This window comes from Cydia splendana, chromosome 3, assembly GCF_910591565.1.
Source record: "Cydia splendana chromosome 3, ilCydSple1.2, whole genome shotgun sequence".
NCBI classification, from domain to species: domain Eukaryota; kingdom Metazoa; phylum Arthropoda; class Insecta; order Lepidoptera; family Tortricidae; genus Cydia; species Cydia splendana.
In genome coordinates, this window is record NC_085962.1 from 1275536 (window position 1) to 1297442 (window position 21907).

General features: G+C 38.0%; 1 protein-coding gene and 1 long non-coding RNA gene across 2 annotated transcripts in view; one reads left to right on the top strand and one right to left on the bottom strand.

Annotated features, from left to right (window-relative positions):
• The window catches only part of LOC134806464 (uncharacterized), a 558863-nt gene that overhangs the window by 37914 nt on the left and 499042 nt on the right, over nucleotides 1-21907 (bottom strand). The window lies entirely within an intron of this gene.
• LOC134806632 (juvenile hormone esterase-like) lies at nucleotides 16809-20331 on the top strand. The gene is made up of 3 exons (XM_063779959.1): nucleotides 16809-16947; nucleotides 17477-18735; nucleotides 20138-20331. Exons 1-3 carry the CDS (start codon nucleotides 16813-16815, stop codon nucleotides 20325-20327), a joined length of 1584 nt encoding a protein of 527 aa, XP_063636029.1. The 5' UTR covers nucleotides 16809-16812; the 3' UTR covers nucleotides 20328-20331.

Below are 21907 nucleotides of genomic sequence, written 5' to 3' on the forward strand. Positions count from 1 at the left end.
AATGTCACAGCGATACGATACTGATCTGTTACGTGTGTCAAAGGTACCTAATACTTTTGGTTGGAAAATGTCACTTTTGACAGTGACAGATCTTTTTTATACCACGTCGGTGGCATACTCGCCTGATGGTAAGCAATCACCGTAGCCTATGGACGCAACTCCAGAGGTGTTACATGCGCGGTGCCGACCCTTACTTATTACGTATGTGAAGTTTCAACTCAACCTAATAATCGGGAAATAAGTCTAATGTATTAGCTTGTAAGATTTGACCCATACATGGCTTGCAAGATAGATAAAAACCGGCCAAGTGCGAGTCGGACTCGCGCACTAAGGGTTCCGTACCATTACGCAAAAAACGGCAAAAAAATCACGTTTGTTGTATGGGAGCACCACTTAAATATTTATTATATTTTGATTTTAGTATTTGTTGTTATAGCGGCAACAGAAATACATCATCTGTGAAAATTTCAACTGTCTAGCTATCACGGTTCTTGACATACTGCCTGGTGACAGACAGACGGACAGACAGACGGACAGACGGACAGACGGACAGACGGACAGACGGACAGACGGACAGACGGACAGACGGACAGACGGACAGACGGACAGACGGACAGACGGACAGACGGACAGACGGACAGACGGACAGACGGACAGACGGACAGACGGACAGACGGACAGACGGACAGACGGACATTGTCATTGTCATTCTTAAAACGTGTTTTCCAAATTATTATACTGGCGTGAGGGCCCGCCGTTCAGCTTTTTGCGTTTTAATATTAAGGCACGAAATAACCCTCCAATATGTGTACACGCACTAGGTTAGTTTGTTCCTTGTATTATAAAATACGATACCTATTTTTTTATGCCCAAAAGTTTAAACAAGTTTTAAGGCTAATTCCAGAAAAGGAAAGCCACTAAATTATATATTCTTTGTAAAACTTCAGACAGAACAAACTGAAAGTATTTTAGTTTGAAGACACTCAAAGGAAAATTGAACAGAATTCCAAGGTTATTTAGCTAACTAAAGTTTTAGGCTAGACATAAGAAACACAATTTGAAGCAAAGCTCAGTGGGCAACCATCTGCCATCTAAACTTCGTAATTAATAATCTTTGAAATGTATTACTGAATATAGTTCAATGCCTATCAGAATCAAACCACTGGCGTTATGGTAGTCATAGAATAAATGTAAAAGTGGAATAATTACTGTCTTGGGCGAGACTTGAACTCACGGCCTCTGGATCGATACTCCAGCGCTCTGCCATCTGAGCCACCAAGACCTCATCCATAGCCAGCAAATCTTCCCACCATATGGGTCAAGGGGACCCTAACATGGTAGGCATGTTTGTTTTTGTTAAATTATTTTTTTATTGGTTTGATTTTCATGGATCACCAACAGTTATAACTATGATAATAACGGCATAAATCAAATAAATAGTGATACATTGCCAATTATAGGACCTCACATATAACAACATTAATATTTAACATTAAGGCCTGTGCACACCGGCTTGCGTGTGCGTGGCGTGCACGTGCGCGTGCGCTAAAAAGTGGAAGCCGCACACGCACACGTCACGCAAGCGGTGTGCCGTCTCTCATAAGGATCTGTATACTACAACGCCACACGCGCACGTGCACGTCACGCACACGCAGCCTATGTGCACAGAAAATTGTGAACAAACATATTGTGTTCTTTTTTACTCAATAAAGATATTTGTAAGTATTAAGGTAAATAACACGCACAATTTTGGCAGAAAGTGACCTGTTTGCATTGGTCTTGAGTGCATTTACATCATAATATTCATAATACATGGTTTTAAAACACGGGCAAGGTTTTTCGCCGCATATTATTAGCACGTCAATTTTCACACATGTTTGAGAAAAGGTATTTTTAAACCGCAACCGCCCGATTCTAACTTTAAGATATGTCAATTAATAGATCTAGAAACGATATGGATTAGATGTGTCAGTGTCAAAAGTGACGCATTTGTTTGAAGAAACGTCATATTTGACACTGACATATCTAATTCATATCGTTTCTAGATCTATTAATTGACGTATCTTAAAGTTCGAATTGGGCCGTTAGTGTGAATTTCATTTAGCGTGACGAGCTTTCGCGTTTTCGAACGAGCGAGCGAAGCGAAGTGAAGTTCTTACATTCGACTTTGAACACACGGCTGGCTAGGGGCACGTCCCGGCATTTCGATGTTTTTAAGCTGAACTATCAGAGGATAGTTTGATACTCAATAACTTAATTAAATGTGTTCTAATTTAAATGAAATTGGGTGAACGTATAGTTGAGGACATTATATTTTAGTCATTAAATTTTGAGCAGGCTCGAACAAGAGGTTATTGAGCTAGAAGAGCTTAAAATGCTAAAAAGCCATTTGTGAGGGGTCTTGCTATTCTGGTCATTTTAATTGCAAGAAAGTATGGTCGAGTTTGTTATCAAATGAAAGTGCTCGGTTTGTTACACATTTATAATATTGTTTTTTTTTTTTTTTTTAAGAATTGTTTCAAAAATGAAGACAATTTTGGAATCCAAGATGGCGGCCATGCACTATGTCATAAAATTCGTCATGGATGTCGTTTTATAGGTTTTGGGGGCGCAGATTACAAAAATGATTTCCATTTTGGATTCCGAAATGGCGGCCATGCACTATGTCATTAAAGTCGTCATGGGTGTCGTTTTATAGGTTTTAGGGGGCGCAGATTTCGAAAATGAAAACCATTTTGTATTCCAAAATGGCGGCCATGCACTATGTCATTAAAGTCGTCATGGGTGTCGTTTTATAGGTTTTAGGAGGCGCAGATTTCGAAAATGATGATTATTTTGGAATCCAAGATGGCGGCCGTGCAGTATGTCATAAAAGTCGTTATGGATGTCGTTTTATAGGTTTTAGGGGGCGCAGATTTCGAATATGATGACCATTGTGGAATCCAAGATGGCGGCCACGCATAATGTCATAAAAGTCGTCATGGGTGTCGTTTTTTAGGTTTTGGGGGGCGCAGATTTCGAATATGATGACCAGTTTGGATTCCAAAATGGCGGCCATGCACTATGTCATAAAAGTCGTTATGGATGTCGTTTTACAGGTTTTAGGGGGCGCAGATTTCGAATATGATAACCATTTTGGAATCCAAGATGGCGGCCAAGCATAATGTCATAAAAGTCGTCATGGATGTCGTTTTATAGGTTTTAGGGGGCGCAGATTTCGAAAATGATGACCATTTTGGATTCCAAAATGGCGGCCATGCACTATGTCATATAAGTCGTCATGGATGTCGTTTTATAGGTTTTAGGGGGCGCAGATTTCGAAAATGATGACTATTTTGGAATCCAAAATGGCAGCCATGCAGTATGTCATAAAAGTCGTCATGGACATCCATGATTATGTTTAAAACGACATCGTTTTATTGGTCATGGTCATCATTTTCGAAATCTTCACACCTGTTTCAAGTAAGGTATAGGTAGATGCATCCTAGTAAGTCAACAACATCTACATTTACAATCGAAATGTACTTGTGATAGTAGTAGTACGAAATGTAATCTGAAAGCAATCAAGTAATATATTCCTGTAATGAGGAATCGACATTGATTCCAATTACTAGTAATTGTAAATTCGTAAACTTGATTCCTGATTCCTCAAATGGAATTGTACTTAGTAATTCGGTATTGTTAGATTACAAAGTAATCTGGGAATTGGTAATCAAATTACAAAGTAATTTCAAGTAATCGTGGAATCAGGAATCAATTACGAAATGCCCATCTCTGACTAAGTAGCACTGCATTCGATTGATCTTTTTGGCAAACCGCGAGTTCACAGTTCGGGGCGAACTACTAGTCGTTATGTCTATTTTTGTATGGGACTTTGCACAGCGCGGCAAGCGGGACGTTTTAGAAACTCAAATTCCCATACAAGATGACACTTAGAAACGCAAACTGTCACGTCATGCTGTCAAATGAAATGTACACTACGGGTACAGAAAAGCAGACGGCTAACCAATACGTAGTTCAACAAATCCAATAAAACATATTATATGACACCTAACAACACAAACACGCGGTGTGTCATCCCATATGTTCCGGGACAAATCGAAAAGAAAACTCTTGAGAGAATCTCATTTATTTGACACGGAGCCGCTTTTGAAAGGAAGTGTAAATTTGTGTTCCGTATTACAAAAACTTTGGTTATATTTTAGGGTTAAGTAGCATTATTCACATTGTTAGATATTTTTTCATTTTTTACCTTGAGTAAGTATTCATATAAACTTTACAGTACTTATATGGTGCTACTTTACCGCACTAGTGCGATAATAAGCTCATTATGGAATTATTTAAAAAAGGGTCATGCACTGTAAATTGTACGATACATGTGCGAAAAGGTAATTCGCAACTCGTGTCCATTTAAAACACTCCCTTTGATCGTTTTCTAATTTATTGCGAACCAATTGCGAATTTTCTTTTATCGCACTTGTATCATACTGTACTATTTTCTACTCCTCTACTGATATTTATAGGTAAATTCATTCATAATAAGTTTGAAGAAAAGTCTATATTGTCTATTTCTCATTACAGCACTTGTGCTTTAAAATCGCTAAAACGATACTGCGATTAACGACTATCAACTACCAACCTAACAAAATTAATTCGGTTTTCAAACTAAGTGCATTGCTGCCAACTTATAAACACTACTTTTTTAATGTCTTTATCGTAACTGTTTAGTATGGAGGGTAGGCGTAAAGAGAAAAATCTCCTCGTATCAAAAAGTGTCCATTATAAAACCTTAAATAGAATATTTGATGAAAAAATTCAAATCATTGACAGCGCGCTTCACTCCGTCAATAACGGCTTCGTTCTTAGCTACTCTAGCGCTACTCTGGAGAGATTTGGAACTATTTTATAGCTGACAGCTGGACACTTTTGCAAATGTTCTTCCATATGAGTTTTCTCCGTACAGACAGCACCAGAAGTTGCTAAGCGGGCCAGGTGTTCACAATGATCTTGACGAGACTTTATTGTTAAGAGAATAAGAGCGTGTCAAGGTAATTTTGAACACCTAGCCCGCTTAGCAACTTCTGCTGCTGACTGTACATCTACCCTCCATACTATTTAGTTTGAAACTGTAATTTCGGAGTAGATGGTTAACCGCAGTTGTATGTGAATATTAATGTACTTAATTACGAATAGTTTTGAGTTGCGAATTATATTTTGGTGTTCGTTGTTATATTACATTTACAACCAAAAACTTGAGTTTCAATGAGTGAAACTTGTTGTATGAGGTAAACCGGAAAGCCTAACTTTCTAACGAAACTCAGAATTAATTATTATTAAAGTAATTTTACGGTTTAAACTCATGTTTTCAGTCACTAGCGCGACATGTTTCGGAGAACCTGTTAGTGTTTACTTGTTTAGTAGGTTAATTATATTATTGTTTCGTTTCATAATTGTTTACTAATTAAATATATGATAGTGGTTGCCCGAAGCGCTGAATATGTCCATTATTTGGTTGAAAATAATAATTTGATTCTTCCCTTAACATATAAACATTCTTACGACAGATGTGCGCCCCCCTAATGATTGTAAGCAAAAGGAAGGTATAAAGAAAACATACTTTCAATAAGTTTTGGGGCTTGTGCACAAATCACGCGAGGTACGATAGCGGGTCACGAAAAAATCACGATAGATCACGTTGGGGAAGGGGGGTGTAAGGAGACCTCACGTAAAATACACGTCTACAGTGAGTGAAACTAAGAAAAAGTACCACATGAGTAGATACTTTTTCTCGGTTTCGTTAAATATAAAATCTTCACTCCGCACTTCAAAATAGCGAGTCTGTTTTACGAAATACTACTTATCTTAAAATTAGGTCGACTAAAAAAAAAACAAAAATACACGTGAGGTTACGAGTATGTTGGGGAGGGGGGGAGTAGCCAAAAACCTCACCAAATATCGCCAAGGGGAGGGGGGATCAAAAAGTAGCCGAAAACACCTCGCGTGATTTGTGCACAGCCCTTTGGTAGCTCAGTTGGTTTAAAGCGATAGGACCGATTTTCCAAATAGCAAGTTCGAGTCAAGTCGATATTTTTTCATTTTTTATTTCGCTCGCTAATTACCTACTGTCTGGATATTCTAGATAAGTGGCGTTTTCTGATTGGGTAGGTACTGTAACTGGGGCAAACGGTTTAATTTCAGTTTTTCTCAACGGGCTTAATGAATATTGAGTCTACGCCACCCTCATTCTATTGGTTTGCGTCAGCCTGGCAGGGCTTGGAACTTTTATAGACTAAGTATATAATATTTAAAACTTTCGCGTTTTGAACACATACTAACTCACATTTATAGAGGGGTTTATCGCGATCATTTTATTACCTTTATTTACCGACGTTTCGACACAGGTTTCACTGGTAGTGGTCGCGGCTAAACTGATGTCCCAGCAAAATTTCAAAACAGATTTGTGCAACTACCCGACGAAAAGTGTATGAAAAAGTTTGGGGTAGACATCACATAGACTATACCTCTCTCGTCATAACATGAGTCATGACAGTTTATCATATTAATAACACGGTAAAAATATATTACTTCAATATTTTATTTTAATTAAGACCAAAAGAGACTTGAAGGATCTGTCATAGGGCCCAACATTCGACGCAAGGGGTATTGAAGTATTGATTCTAAGTTAACTGCCGAAACAGAAACAAAAACTTTGACCTGACACTACCGAAAATACAGTTTTGACACGACCGAAGGATTCAGCAGTTTTTTGGCCGAAACATGAATTTTATGCCGAAACACAAAATTGTTTGGACACAATTATTGTGTCCAAACAATAATTTTTTGCTGTTTGACCGTAAAAAGCAAAACAGATACCTCTTGGCGACCGCCAGCGGGAAAATCTCGTATTACATTATATATTTTATGTTCAATGCTTCCTTATTTATTTTGGGTGTTTGTTTATTTCTGGGACTTATATAACGATTAATTCTGGTGTTTATCCTTCAGAAATAAAAGCCTTAAAATAGATACAGTACCCAACCAATGTTTGGGTTATGACTCGATTCCTAATTATATTCGGTGACATTATTTGTTAAATTATATACGAGTAAGTAGCAAAAAAATTACCCATATTAAATGTATAAACATAGAGACTCTAAGCTCTCTTAGCTTACAGTGTAGCAGTTGAAATAGATCAATAGCATTTTTACAATATAATGCGTTTATTAATGTTGTCACTAAGTAGGTAATCTAAGTATATTATACTACTGTAAATGTAGTAGGTATTGTCTAGTGAAAGACCTTTCAGGTCTACTTACAGATATTATTTATTTAATCTTGAAGTTGCCAGATTTACTACCCTTTTCTAAGGCATGAGGGTGTCAGAGATTAAGCAAAATTGAACCCTATCACTTTGAAATAAAGTTCATAATCAGGTGTGAAATATATTCACTCTGCCTTATAGGCTTAACTTTGATAGAGTCTGGCTAGACTAACGCAAACACGGCTTGGATCAATTAGTGCTATCGACTTATTATGATAATAGCCCTCGAGGGGCTTAAGGATAGAAACACGACAATTGATTAGAGTTTATATAGAATAAGTACTGAGGATATGATATTTGACGACCAGTCTGGCCTAGTGGGTAGTGACCCTGCCTGCGAAGCCGATGGTCCTGGGTTCGAATCCCAGTAAGGGCATTTATTTGTGTGATGAGAACACTTATATTTGTTCCTGAGTCATGGGTGTTTTCTATGTATATAAGTATGTATTTATCTATATAAGTATGTATATCGTCGCCTAGAACCCATAGTACAAGCTTTGCTTAGTTTGGGGCTAGGTTGATCTGTGTAAGATGTCCCCAATATTAATTATTTATTTATTTATTTTATTTTATATACAGGCATTTTCACTTAAAAGTGTGTTTAGGATTGTCGCCTTAAAATAATTTCGCTAGGCAACATTATCGTTAAAAACTTTAAAATAAACTGTACTTCCTCTTCCCCTTCTCGTATCGCGAATGTAACATGTCGAAGCGCATCTCTCTGCGCTAATTATTATTTTCGAATATTATCGTCTCGGTTCATCTAGAAGATTCAATTTCATCTGTAAATTGTGTGTAATACTTGTGGACGGCTGATCAGTTGAGGGTCAAACCGTCAACATATTCGGCATCACATATTTTGGAGCCGCCGAGGTGCTCAAAAATGTCTGAACACACACTCCAGCGCCTTGACAGTAGCACAGAATAAATAATAGTACTACCGTACAGAAAGGAAACTTCCTACAAAACCGAAGTTTGATAGCGGTTCAGGGTCGAATCATCCTGTCCCTTTCCAATATATGGCACTATCCCTTTCGGCTATTTAGGGTTGTCAAAATCCAAGCCATTATTTTATCTGTGGTCGTGCACGCAAAGCTACTTCAAGTTGTGTCAACCCTAATAATTGCTCGGAGCAATGCTGAGCCGAACGGAGCCGAGTTTACCCGAAGGGAGGAGTTTCGCACCCCTGACAATTGAGGCGTGTTCAGATATTTGTGAGCGCCTTGGCCGCTCCGATAGATCTGATGGCGTCTGTATTAAATATGTATGCAATATCCAACCTTATTACCATACGTTAAGCACCACAAACAGGTATAATAAGTCTGTTCAAGTAATACCATCTTGAAACTTCCTCTGTCAGCGAAAAAACTTGTCCAATTACTTAGTCTTACCGACATTCACAAGTGTCCTTCTCGCTCTAACACACGCGTAGCCTAATGAACAAGACAGGGAAGGGAGATAAAAGTTCGGCTTTGTGTGCGGCGACAATGCTCCGTCTTAATCTACTAAAAGTCTTCGCTAATGAAAATCCTGATTTGAGAGAAACTGAGAGAGCACAAGTTTTACCCAACTATGTCTGTATCTTTAGGTATTTAAATAAAAGTAAACAAACAATAATATATGTATATTTTCGGGTAGTTATAACATTTATTGGTTAACCAACCAAATACAAAACCGCCTGGATCAGTCACTGAACGACCTGACTTTACCCTACATTATTTGATCGTGTAATGTTTTCATCTACCTTCAACTGGTTTAACGAGCCATTTGAGGGTAGATTTTGTTTACTTTTATTTAAATACCTAAAGATACAGAGTATAGTGGCAGGAATTGTGATTTAAACAGTCTGGCGAGTCCGGTCTGGCCCAGACGGTAGTAACCCTGCCTGTGAACCCGACGGTCTTGGGTTCGAATCTCGATAAGGGCATTTACATGTTTGCGCGATAAACATTTTATTTATTTATTTAAGTACCCAAGTTGCCATACTAATTGTATAGAAATGTGGATACTTACTTATGTCAAGGAACCCACTGTACAAGCTTTGATTAGTTTGGTGCTACGTTGATCTGTGGAAGATGTCTGATATTTATTTATATTTATTTCTAGACTACAGATTGAACCGACTTTGAAAGAGGAGGTTTGTTCGCCACACTCTTTCGTGGAGTAAAGGATGACTCACGTTAGACCGGGCCGTGTACGGGCCGGAGCTACCGCATCGTTTTCTATGGAAAGCATCACGTGATCGCCTGTCATGTCATAGAAAATTAAACGTTGAAGCTCCGGTCCTGACACGGTCCGGTCTAACGTGAGTCATCCTTAAAGGTGTGACGGCCAACCCTTTCCTAAACTTACCAGTGTTTTATAAAAATAAAGACCAAAAACAAACTACAGAGCATTAAGATACTAGAATAAAACAGAAGTTGATAATTCAAGAACTAAATAAGAGCTATGACAATGCACCAAAACTCCAAGTTTCTACAAGTTAATGTACCTACTTAGACATAAATCTGGAAAGAGCCTTGATCATTTATTAATTATTATATTGTTTGGCATGACCAATTAGTAGGTAGGTCTAGGTGGTAGGTTCGTGGTAAAGTTGATGAAATATAAAGTGAGCCTATCTTGTTCGAGATGTACAGAGTACAATTACAGCAACATCGAAAAATAATACTCTCTCAAGCTCGCTCTCCGTTCATCGTCGCCATTTTGCAGTTATTCAGTCATATTCCAAAGCTGGTGCATTCGCTTCATTACACGCATGGAACAGCTCATCTCAACGCGTTGCGAAGTCCGAAGGCCAGGAGCTTCCGACAGTTGTGGACTTCCTGCAACAATGATTGTATTGTTTAAGAATAAAATAAATGAATGAAATGAAATGAAATGAACTTCCATAAGTGTAAACTGCGAAGGCCACAGGCCGAGCTCCTTGTAGGGCCGAAGGCCCGGGGCGACCGACAGATGCGGGCTTACCGCAGCTTTCCCATGTATCAAATTGCGAAGGCCGAGTTGAGCTTTGCGTAGATGTGAAGGCCGGAAGCGTACGAGAGAGCTGCGCCTCCACGGGAGGCCGAAGGCGGAGCTGCGTGAGGTTACTGCTCAAACACAGTACTACAAAATAGACACTTGTTCGGTGTTTGAGCACTAATTTCCTGCAGCCCGGCCTTCGGCCTCGATTGGCGGCTCTCCAGAACGCTTTGAGCCTTCGCCCTTTGCAATTAACAAACTTACTTTAGGATCACTCGTACATCTGTGTGTCTGTCTGTCCGTCGGTCACAGCCTACTTTTTACTAAACCAAACGAGCAATAAACAGATTGCATTACCTGTAACATTACCCACTGTTCTTAACCACAATACCTATATAATTATATCAAGCGTAGTGCACCCATGCCTAACACTGCAATGTGACTATATTACTTCCGTATACCATTACATAAACTATGACCCGACCACAATAAACGTTGCGCCTAGGACTGAATAATGAGCCTTATTTCGTACGCAACAAGCTTTATTTTAGTAACATTTAATGGGTTTGTCTAAAACACAACGTATTCACATCCAGAACTGAGACATGTGCATTAATCTACTCTCAATGAGCTTGGGATACGTCACAGTTAAAGTATCGCCCGGATTCAGACTACACCAAGTATTAGGGTAACATTCCATTTCTGACCGCAGCTACACTACTAGTACGAACGCGTCGGTGTTATTGTCAATTTCCATAGTAAAATGAAAGGTAGTGCTGCTATCGTTGGAAATGGACCTGAATGTCACCTTTAGTACTACTGTAATGCGGCATCGCCATGGCATGACATCGCAGCATGCATTTCTGCTGCGATGACAAAACCACTTTTTTGCTCTTATCTGGATTGAGAGAAATTAGCTATATCGTAATCTCGCAAGAGGGGTATAGGAGGTGCAAGCACGTAAGTACTACTCGTCCTTAGAGTTGGTGAAAGTTTTTCTAAGGTGGCATAATATTTGATAAATTGGGACGGATTACACCATAACGCACCGCACCTCCCGCCAAAGGAGCAAAGTTCGTTGTCCGTCCGCGAGTTCTGAACACACTGTGGTTTGCCACCGTCTAGCCAGACAACTCAGACGGACCCACACACCAAGGACAGACCAAGGTCGGGCGGTTGGTAGGCTTGTCGGCTGCCGTGTAGCAGGGGCTTAAATATGTAAATTGTAAAGTCCATGTTTGCAGTAGGTATTTTAGTGTGAAATTTATTATTGGCATTTTTTGTCGCTGTGAAATATTGTTAATATAAAACTATTATTTATTGAATTTTTCTGATGTCTACATTGTATGTACTTTGATTTTTAATTTATAATTAATGAATTATGATTGACATATGTATTTTTGACGTGTAATTAATTATCTTTATCAATAAAAATATGAATATGAATGAATATGTTCATCCCCACTTCTTAGACACCAAGAATAAGCGGGCATCTCGCTCGTTGCCATTCCCAGAACGTGCAGAATGTGGAATGACTGAGGTATTTCCTTTGCGCTACGACATGGGATATTTCAAGAAGCGGGTATTTAGGGTTCTCAAGGGTCGGCAACGCTTAAGTGGCTCCTGTGATGTTGCTTATGTCCATGGGCGACGATGACCGCTTCCCATCAGACGGCTCGGCTGCTCGTTTGCTGACTATCACATAAAAAAAACGGTGTGGCCTAGCGGTCCATGGCGTCAGCCGCGATAGCTGAAGACGCCCGTTTGAATCCGACCGCCGCCACTGAACTTCGTCACATTTTCTTTATTAAGTACCTACATCAATTTCAGTTATAATTTCTAGGTATACATTAGTGTGGATACTCAGATAAAAAAAAAAAACAAAATATTTGATAAAATAATGATGTATTCTTGATGAAAATGCCGAGAACTTTGCAATTTATGAAAATTCTCTTTACTCATTGCTATTCATACAGTTGAAATACTGTTCCGTTAAAAAAAATATAACTGTGGCCTACGTGTCCAATATTAATTGCTCTGTAATTTGCAGTTGTCTCCGCTCAATATGGTGTCCATTTTGAATGATGTGATATTGCTTTGTGGGAAATCTGAATCAAGATGTCCGGACATGTCTGTACCTAGCCGCCGCCATACAATCAAAGTGACGTTTCTTCAAACAAAAACGTCACTTTTGACAGTGACATATCCGATCCATATCTTTAGCTAACTAAATAATGTTGTATAGAATTTAATGTTCTGAAATAAAGATATTTTATTTTATTTAGGCCCATTGCACCATCCCACTAACCCGGGGTTAAGCGGTTAAACCGTTAACCTAGTGTCAAATTGTACTGGTGACCCTGGCAACTCCAGGTTTAACCGGTTAACCCCGGATTAGTGGAATGGTGCAAGTGGCCCTTATTTATTTAGCAAATTTTTGACGTATCTCTAAGTTCCAATCAGGCCGCTTGTCTTACTTTGTTGCTAAAATATGTGTAAAATAATGTAAAACAATGACGTAAATATTTTATAGTTTCTAAAGATAAAACACGAGCGTTGAAAATTGAAACAAAAGATATAAGACTTTATAACACTTAAAGTGGGGAAAGTGGCACTTTCTTGGGGGCTTATTCTGAATTTAACAACAGGTGAATTTGATCAGCAGCCCGTTTTTAACTGATTTCGATACGATCTTGATCGCCTTGGTGATTTGCGCGAATCTCACGCGCGACTTTCACTTCATTTCGTATGTACCAGGGGACCGTTTCTCGAAAGCTTGTAACCTGTAATACAAACGGATGTCACTTTTTGACAGCTTTTGTTAGAAAGGGACTTCCGCTTGTATTACAAGTTACAAGCTTTTGAGAAACGGTCCCCTGGTACATACGAAATACGAAATACGAAAAAACGGGCCCCAGAGATAATATAAGAGTAAGCGATCTTCAAGGTCGTATAGAAACCAGTTCAAAGCCATGACAAATTGTTAAATTTGAATCGAGTTTTCTTTTTGTTTCAGACATTATCTGTCAGCTATGAACAGAGAAATTCCTGGATAAAGAAAATAAATCCAGATCAAATTTATAAACTGTTATTACGATTAGAATAAGCCTCCCGGCGAGAGCAAGTGGAAAAGATTAGTTATTGTTTACTTTACAATAGGTTTAGGTTTAGGTCTGGTATCTGGTACCATCAAAGAAGTATATAACTTTACTATGAAAAGAATTAATTGATTACATTGAGTTATTATTACTATAGTATATATAGTCCTCCTCATCGTTTTCGATGACGGCGACCCTAAATAAACATCATGGACGTTGTCTAGCGTGAGCCCTTATGTGGCTGGTCAGGCCGAACTTGGTCTTAAATATTCTTTTGCACGTGTGACAATAAAGTTGCCCAGCTTCGTTGAGTTCGTGTACGCGTAGGAGGGCTTAGGTCTCTCTTTCCGTAATTGGCGTTTTGTGTCTAAGCTTGTGAGGCGGTTATCCTCAAACATTTTGACACCGTTAAGTATGGTAGAACGCCAAGATGACCTTCTTCCAGCAAGCTCCTCCCAATGCTCAGTGTCGATGACGCAAGCGCTCAGATGCCGTTTGAGCACGTCCTTGGTGCTGACCACCGTGCTTCTGCTTGTTATTACCTACTATAGAGAAGCCATTGCAAAACAACGCAATCACAACGCCGCCAACACGTCGTAAGCGCCGTATAGTTCATGGCGCTTACGCGTTTAGGTCGCGAGACTCATGCTCCGCTTCTATGGTTTATTGTCTAAACATCAACTCATGGCGCAAAATACTGGTTCTCTGCGCCGGTTCTATATGTAGTAATAATAGTTCAATGTATTTTGACATTTTGTCTAGAGAACCCTTAATTTATGTTTAAATCGTGATTACAATTAATAATCCTCGAGTCGTGATTTTGTTTCGCGGTTTAATATGCAATTATTTATCAATATCTTATGATGCAAGCAAGTGAAACCACGAACTAGAACTAGACTAAGAGCTAGCTTCGGAAAATGGTACCTAGGTACATGTTAATGAGAGCTGCGAAACTACTGTAGTTAGATTACTACACTGTGACTGTCCTGATTAAAGGAGTCTAACGTAAAATAGTACTTTTATATTGAATTGTTAAACGTTTTTACAAATCAAATAACATACCGAAATTCACACGGATACTACACTATAGTTGTAAGGACAGACAAACCAAAACTTTACTAGGTTAAAGTTGGCTTATATAACACTTTAAACTCTCGCGTTTTGTACACATATTTAATTACACAACTCAGCTGGAACGTCGGAATTGAAGGTAAAAACAATGAAATTATATCGCGGTAGACCCGTTTGTGTAATTAAAGTTGGCTTGATAGAAAATAGAAATAAAAATACAAAAATATGTCTATTTGCATGTTTTATTTGTTTTCAGTTGTATAACCGTTACCTCATATCATAGCAGTATAATATAGCTCTAGAGATATAGCCGAGGACCCTGTGAGCAAACTTTTAAACATAAGTATTTTCAGAGTTATTGAAATAAAAAGCATTAACCCGCGCGACGTCATCTTCCGTCGCAAGTTTCGTGCGGTGTGCCATATTATTTGTTCCTTTCTAATTTCCTGGCTTTACGCAAACTGTCAAGTTTAGTTCATCTGCCATTTTCCGGGTCCAGCTCTCTGTGTGTTGGAGGAACTAGAACTAGTAAGCAAATAACTAGTTTGAGACGCCCGAAGCGAGTACGAGAGAATGAGTTACCAAGAACGCTCAGTTGAAGCAGTAATTGCATTTACTCAGTTATGAAATAAAGTGGAATATCAAAATTAGTTTGGTTAAGCAGAAAATGTCAACAAACGTTATAATGCCTAGAATTAAAGGGAAAAGAAATGCTTGGTGAAAATATTCGCTGGCATTAGAGCGGCGGGCTGGTATCCCGAAGTCGCAAGTTCCAGACAGGGCGTTTATAAAGGGTCCCCAATGTCAGAATACTAATCGTCTACCGTGATGTGCGTTACCCATGCATAATATTACGCGGGTCAGGCGCAAATTTCGTAAGCACCACCGACTTCCAACACCTCGGAACGGAAGAACCCAAGCGTTATATTACCATACAAATCCAGTCTGTAATGACGACACAAATACATAGAAAATGACACACGTCAAAGACAAATCTTGCACACCTCGATCTCTTTTTGTGTGCGGATGAGTCACAACCAAAGAGTAGTTATTATTGAGAGCCTGTTGTGTCCCACTGCTGGGCAAAGGCCTCCCCCCGTTTTTTCCATTCTTCCCGGTTTTGAGCAGTCTTCGGCCATTCTTTTAAAAAGGAGTCTAGCTCGTCTCGCCATCGCCGACGAGGTCTACCAAATCCCCGTTTTGAGCTGGGCTGCCACTCTGTGGTAATCTTGGCCCAAATCTCACTCGGCATACGACAGACATGGCCAGCCCAGTCCCACTTCAGCTTAGCCGCTTTCCGAGTTACATCGATGACTTGTGACAAAGAGTAGTATAATAATAAAATGTCACAACACGCACCGCGCTAGTTAGGGCGAATCACTTTTCGGTGTTGCTCGAAGCATCCGTAAATAACAACTCTCAATTTGTGGAGTTTTTATCTTAAATTTTATAATTTATTATATAATTGTTTGTAAGGAATAAAGTCCAGTCGTCGTGCGTCGGAGCTGACACACATATTTTTTTACTTGTTTATGTAGCTGCCGTTCCTCAACCGACCAACGGAGCGACAACTGACAGCCACAAGTATTCATTACATCTCCATTAAACACTTTACGAGCTATTCCCGGGATGCTATTGGTGATGGAAATCTGTTCATGGCTCACGGGCTATAAGTAGGTACTGACTACATCGTGACGGTCACGGTGAAGATAAAAACCAGCCAAGAGCCAGCAACGAACTCATTTTAACAATTCTCAACAGCAAGGAAGGAATTTGACAGTGGCGGCACCCGTGTCAACATCACAAAAGTACCTAATGCTTTAACAGAAATCCAGTTGACCATGAGAAGCAATACTATCTATTTATACTATTTTCTCAGAAATCACCTGTCAATGTTTATTGAACTTTCGGTTATTAATCCGGTATTTTTATACTATCTACTACAATTATCCCAGGCCGCAATTTCAGGTAAAAAATAAATCTGTCCCACATGTATTTTAAGATCAATTGCGCCATAGTAAATCTATGGCGAACTTGATCTTAGAATAACTGCAGTAAGTGACACTGGAAAACTAATTCAACTGTTTGCCGTATTGTCGTGCAACAAATTTTAAATTCAGACTTAATTTCCCATACGACAGTTACAGCAGAGCTGTTAGTTATCTAACCTACTCACAAAATTTAACGAAGATCGGTTGAGAAAGGCGACCTGTTGAGGCGAACAGCCGGCCAGACATTAAATAATTATTGCCCAAGTTGATACGAGGTTTCAAGCTCATACGGTCAATGATTTAATTAAAGACATACTAATAGCATATCTGCCCTGTGAGTAAACATTGTGTTTTTACAGAACTTACGATGGACCTTAAGTTGCCCAGACCCATAGTGCATACTCCAGTAGGGAGCTATCGGGGGCTTCGGGCCCAGGACGGGAATTACTCTATGTTCCTCGGTATCCCGTATGCGAGAGTTGACCCGGACAACGTTTTTGGTGTGAGTACTGAGAGTTTTAAATTTTTGAATATTCAGTTTCGTTTGGGTGCATATTGTCTCCGGTATTTTTTTCTTAGTACATAATATATTCTTATCTTTCTGGTACGAAACTACTTTCATATTTTCATTTATTGTAACCTAACTTCTTATCAATATATTCCTTTAAACGTAACATAAAAATACTATTTTGGTGTGCAAGTATATGAATAAACACTCCAGAAATCAAAGAGGCAACTCCTTATGAGATATTTGACAATACACCCAAAAGATATTTTATTCATTATTTAGTTATTAATGTAACTTTAGTTTTTTTTCTTTTTCTTGTACCTAATTAATTGACCTGTGTGTAGTTTAGGTTTCAATATTTTTAGATGTGTGTGTTAAACGAATTGAAATTGAAACATAAAGCTATCGTGATTTCACGTAACATTGATTGTTTTTTCTAGTTTTATTTTCAATGTCCAATAACCTCTGCCAATAATAATAATATAATAAGAACGATTACCAAAAAGATATGATAAAATTTTAGCCTCCTATTCCACACAAATTTGAAGGGATATATGAAGCAGTCGACGATACTTCAAGGTGTCCTCAATGTGAAGAATTTTATAACACAATTACTGGGACTCTGGACTGTCTTCACGTCAACATTCACGTACCGAACAGCGCTACTATTGATAATCCCTTGCCTGTTATGATCTACATATTTGGGGGGAAATTCAATTTTGGATTTGCAGACAGATTTATTTATGGACCACGCTTCTTAGTTAGACATGACATCATTTTTATTACTTTCAACTATCGTCTTGGCCCATACGGATTTTTTTGTCTAAACACTTCTAAAGTACCAGGGAATCAAGGTTTAAAAGATCAAGTGCAAGCGCTACGCTGGATAAAAAAAAATATACGATATTTTGGTGGAGACGACTCCAAGATCACTTTAGAGGGAAACAGTGCAGGTTCAGCGTCTGTGGATATACATCTGCACTTTCTACAAGAACCACTTTATAATAGAGTGATTTTACAAAGCGGCGTTACAATACATAGAGTACTTTCAGATCCTGATTTAGATGCTCCTTTGAAATTAGCAAAGCATTTGAATTATACAACGAATGATGTTAACGATGCCTTATCATTTCTAAACAAAATAGACCCACTTAAACTTATTGCTGCAACAAGGGATTCGAGTGTAATTGTTGGACCGTGTATTGAAAAGCATTTTGAGGGTGCTGATAACTATATAACGAAACATCCAGCTTCTTTGAACACAGTTACTCGTAAAGATGTCGATGTTTTAATTGGTATTAATAACGACGAAGCCTATGCGAAAATGACAATAATAGAAAAAGATGAATATGAAAAAACGGACTTCGTGTCTGAGATATTAGGATATTTTTTTGAATTCCAAAATAAAATTAAGCTTTTAGATGAAATGAAAGAGATTGTCCGATTGTTTTATTATGGTGACGATGTTCAACGCGCAGATAATAAGAGACCGGCAATGAATTTATATGCTGATTTTAATTTTTATAGTCCGATATTCAGAACTGTTAGAAAATATTTGGACAGTGATGTAGAAAACATGTATTTCTACATGTTTTCATATTCTGGTGAAAGGGCTTTTGACAAGGACCTACATAAAATATCATATACAAAAGGTGGTGCTGCCCACGCTGATGAGTTGGGATATTTATTTGACATTTCTTACATGAAAAACCGGACGCGTGATGAAGATATGCTTATTGTAGAAAGGATGACCGAACTTTGGACTAATTTTGCTAAATATGGGTGGGTACATTTATTGCTTTCTAGAGTTATTTTTTTTTATTTAAATTTAAACACTTCATTCGAGTAGAATGTTTTATAATTAATATCATTGTACAAAAAAAATGGAGTGTTGGGCTTCTAACGATATGAGAAAACGGGAGACCAGGCCTTGGTGATTTTTTTCTTTTGTATTTAACTAATTTTTAATCAGCAAGCAAAGAATAATAAAACAGCCAAAATCATTTAAAAATTGAACACGGCAAAATTGAGGCACACAAAATTACAAATAAAAAGAAATTAAAGGTGTACTGTAAAATGGGGTGAGTAGGTGCAAAACTGACATTCAAACCTCGATAACATTTTATTTTTACATATGCAAACTGAATGGTGTATATAATAAGTGTTCCGGACGTTTGTATTTTAGTTTTTATTTTATTTTTTTATTTTATTTTGGGTAGTTCCATTTCATAACTTTGACGATAAACAGGAAATCCCTCCTCACCCCGTAGTCCCTCGTATTTGGGTTGAGTTGGGTTTTCATACAAAGGTGATTTTGGAAGATTGTTGGATCGTTTTTTTTTATTATGAGTATTACTACAGCTCCATTTTAAATTTTGTTGTAATTTAGAATACATTCTTTTTGTAGCAGTAGCCTTAAAAGAATAATGTTTAATAATTAAAACAGAGATTAAATAACAAAATAAATAAATTATAAATCTAGCCCTAAATTAGCCTGAGGCATTGTCCCAGGACGCTGGACGCGTTCCCCCTCTGAAATGCCCCCCCCCCCCCCCCCCCCCAATAACCCAACTCTCTCCGCGAACCCTACTCACCCCATTTTACGGTACTGTAACGAAATACATATTGAACATAGTTGCAAAATTTATATTTTATCATACTAATAAACTGGACTTTCATTTCATTTATATATGGCCTGCATACTAGCCCCAAAATGGACAGATTTATTTCAGTAATTCGAACCGCTTCGTATGATATCGATTTTTTTCAAAATCCAAGTAAGAATCATCCAAATAAACCGTATAAGGTTTTTATTCGTACATAGTATTGTACATAACACTGCAAAGTTATTAATATATTTACCTATACAATTTAACGTCCCTCAAAAATCTTGATCAATTTTGATAAAATTATTCAAATGCGGTTATTTAAGAATGGCGAAAATGGGTTGAAGGAATATTTCTTATCAGTATCCATCAGGTATTTAGAAGGGCCAAATAGTAGTTACCGAAGTTGTCGCGGGCCGCACTTTGTTAATATTTATGACTTTATGAGACATTGTCATTTGTCAATATTACATACAAAATAGCCAGGGAGGCTCACGGGCCGCAAGTGAGAGGTTCGCGGGCCGCCTGTTGCCAACCGCTGATTTAGAAGAACACAATTCATCATATCTTTATTTTAGAAATCCAACACCGAAACCTTCTAAGTTGATTCCTCTTCAATGGCCACGCGTAACCCAGGACAAACTGCCATATCTGGAGATAAACACTGAACTACGCTTAGGTTCAAGACCGATGCACGAGCGGATGAGCTTTATAGACCTTCTGTACAAGCACATTGGACATTACCGAAGGTGGATAAGTAAGGACTGAACAATAAAACCGTGTATTCGCAACGAGAAAATATAAAAATAAAACAATAGTTTACTTAGTTTTATTTGAAAGTATCTAATGAAATAAATAAATAAATAATAAATAAATATTATAGGACATTTTTTACACAAATCGACTAAGCCCCACGGTAAGCTCAAGAAGGCTTGTGTTGTGGGTACTCAGACAACGATATATATAATATATAAATACTTAAATACATAGAAAACAACCATGACTCAGGAACAAATATCTGTATCATCATACAAATCCTAATCTAATGAAATCCTTAAAGAGATTGATTTGCAAATGGCTGATAATTTTATAGGTACTTAATTATTTATTAATATCCGAATGACGCAAGCAGTTGTTGAAACGAAACCACGATATAGAACTAGTTATAGCTAGCTTCTGAAAATGGAACATAAAAATAAGAGCTAGTTTTATTGCTTCTCGTTAGATTTTTATAATATCCTTATTAATAGATCCAGCCATCATGCAGATGTTCACTATGAGAAGTCAGAACAACAGTAAGAAAAGTGTCATTCTATGGAACTTGCTAACTATACTTGGTCAAGCAGATCCTGTCAGTAGAAAAAGGCGGCAAATTTGAAAAATGTAGGCGCGAAGGGATATCGTCCCATAGAAAATTTGAATTTCGCGCCTTTTTTTACTGACAAGATTTGCTTGACCGTCTATATGTAAACAAAACTCACTAGTAAATTCATCATTCAGAGACAATTTCAATATGGCGGTTTGTTAGCAACATAGATATAATATACTTAAAGATTACGTCTAAGCGAGCTGTCACTGTAACCACTTTTGTTTAGTGTACGATTAACAATGTGGGACCACCTTGCTGTAGCCATGTCGATAAAGTCATATCGATAAACTATCGGCATTTCTTGCAATTTTAATTTAATTCAAAAGTTTAATGATACCTAAAATGAACAAAAACGCTTTTATTCTTTGTTGTGGTTTATTTATTTATTAAGCTTTGTGTCCCGTGTTTTCTTTTCTTTTGTTTCTTTTCTTTTCCGTTGTTTTATTTAATTACACGGTCCCTTTTTGGGTAAAAGCCTCCTCCATCTTTAGCCATCTACTTCTATCCATGGCGACGCTCATCCATTCTTTTCCTGCCGCCTGTATTATATCGTCTGCCCATCTTTTTCTTTGCCTGCCAACGCTCCTTTTTCCTAGCGGTCCCTGCCATTTGGTTAGGTACTTGTTTGGTCCACCTTTTGTCCTTGTATCTTGCCACATGTCCTGGCCATTTCCATTTTTGTCTCAGGGTGTAATGTAGGGCATCCGTCAGCTTAGTTTTCTTACGAATATCTATTATATTTCTTATTTTCTGTATTCTCCTCAGCTTCAGGATACTTCTCTCCATGGCGTGTTGGCATGATAGGATTTTGTTTTTTACTTTTTCGGTGAACACCCATGTTTGGCTTGCATAGGCTAAGCTAAGGAGTATGCAGGAGTCCATAATGATCTTCTTCATGTTGAGACTGTAGTTTCCTTTACGAATTTCCTTTTGTGCCCAGTATTTTTTCCAACTTATGTTTATTCTTCTGTCTATTTAT

Excerpts from the sequence above, each read along its gene's own strand:
- LOC134806632 (XM_063779959.1), top strand. The coding sequence starts at position 16,813 with ATGGACCTTAAGTTGCCCAGACCCATAGTGCATACTCCAGTAGGGAGC. Across the intron at positions 16,948-17,476 it reads ACCCGGACAACGTTTTTGGT|CCTCCTATTCCACACAAATT; the intron begins GTGAGTACTGAG and ends ATAAAATTTTAG. Across the intron at positions 18,736-20,137 it reads ACTAATTTTGCTAAATATGG|AAATCCAACACCGAAACCTT; the intron begins GTGGGTACATTT and ends TCTTTATTTTAG.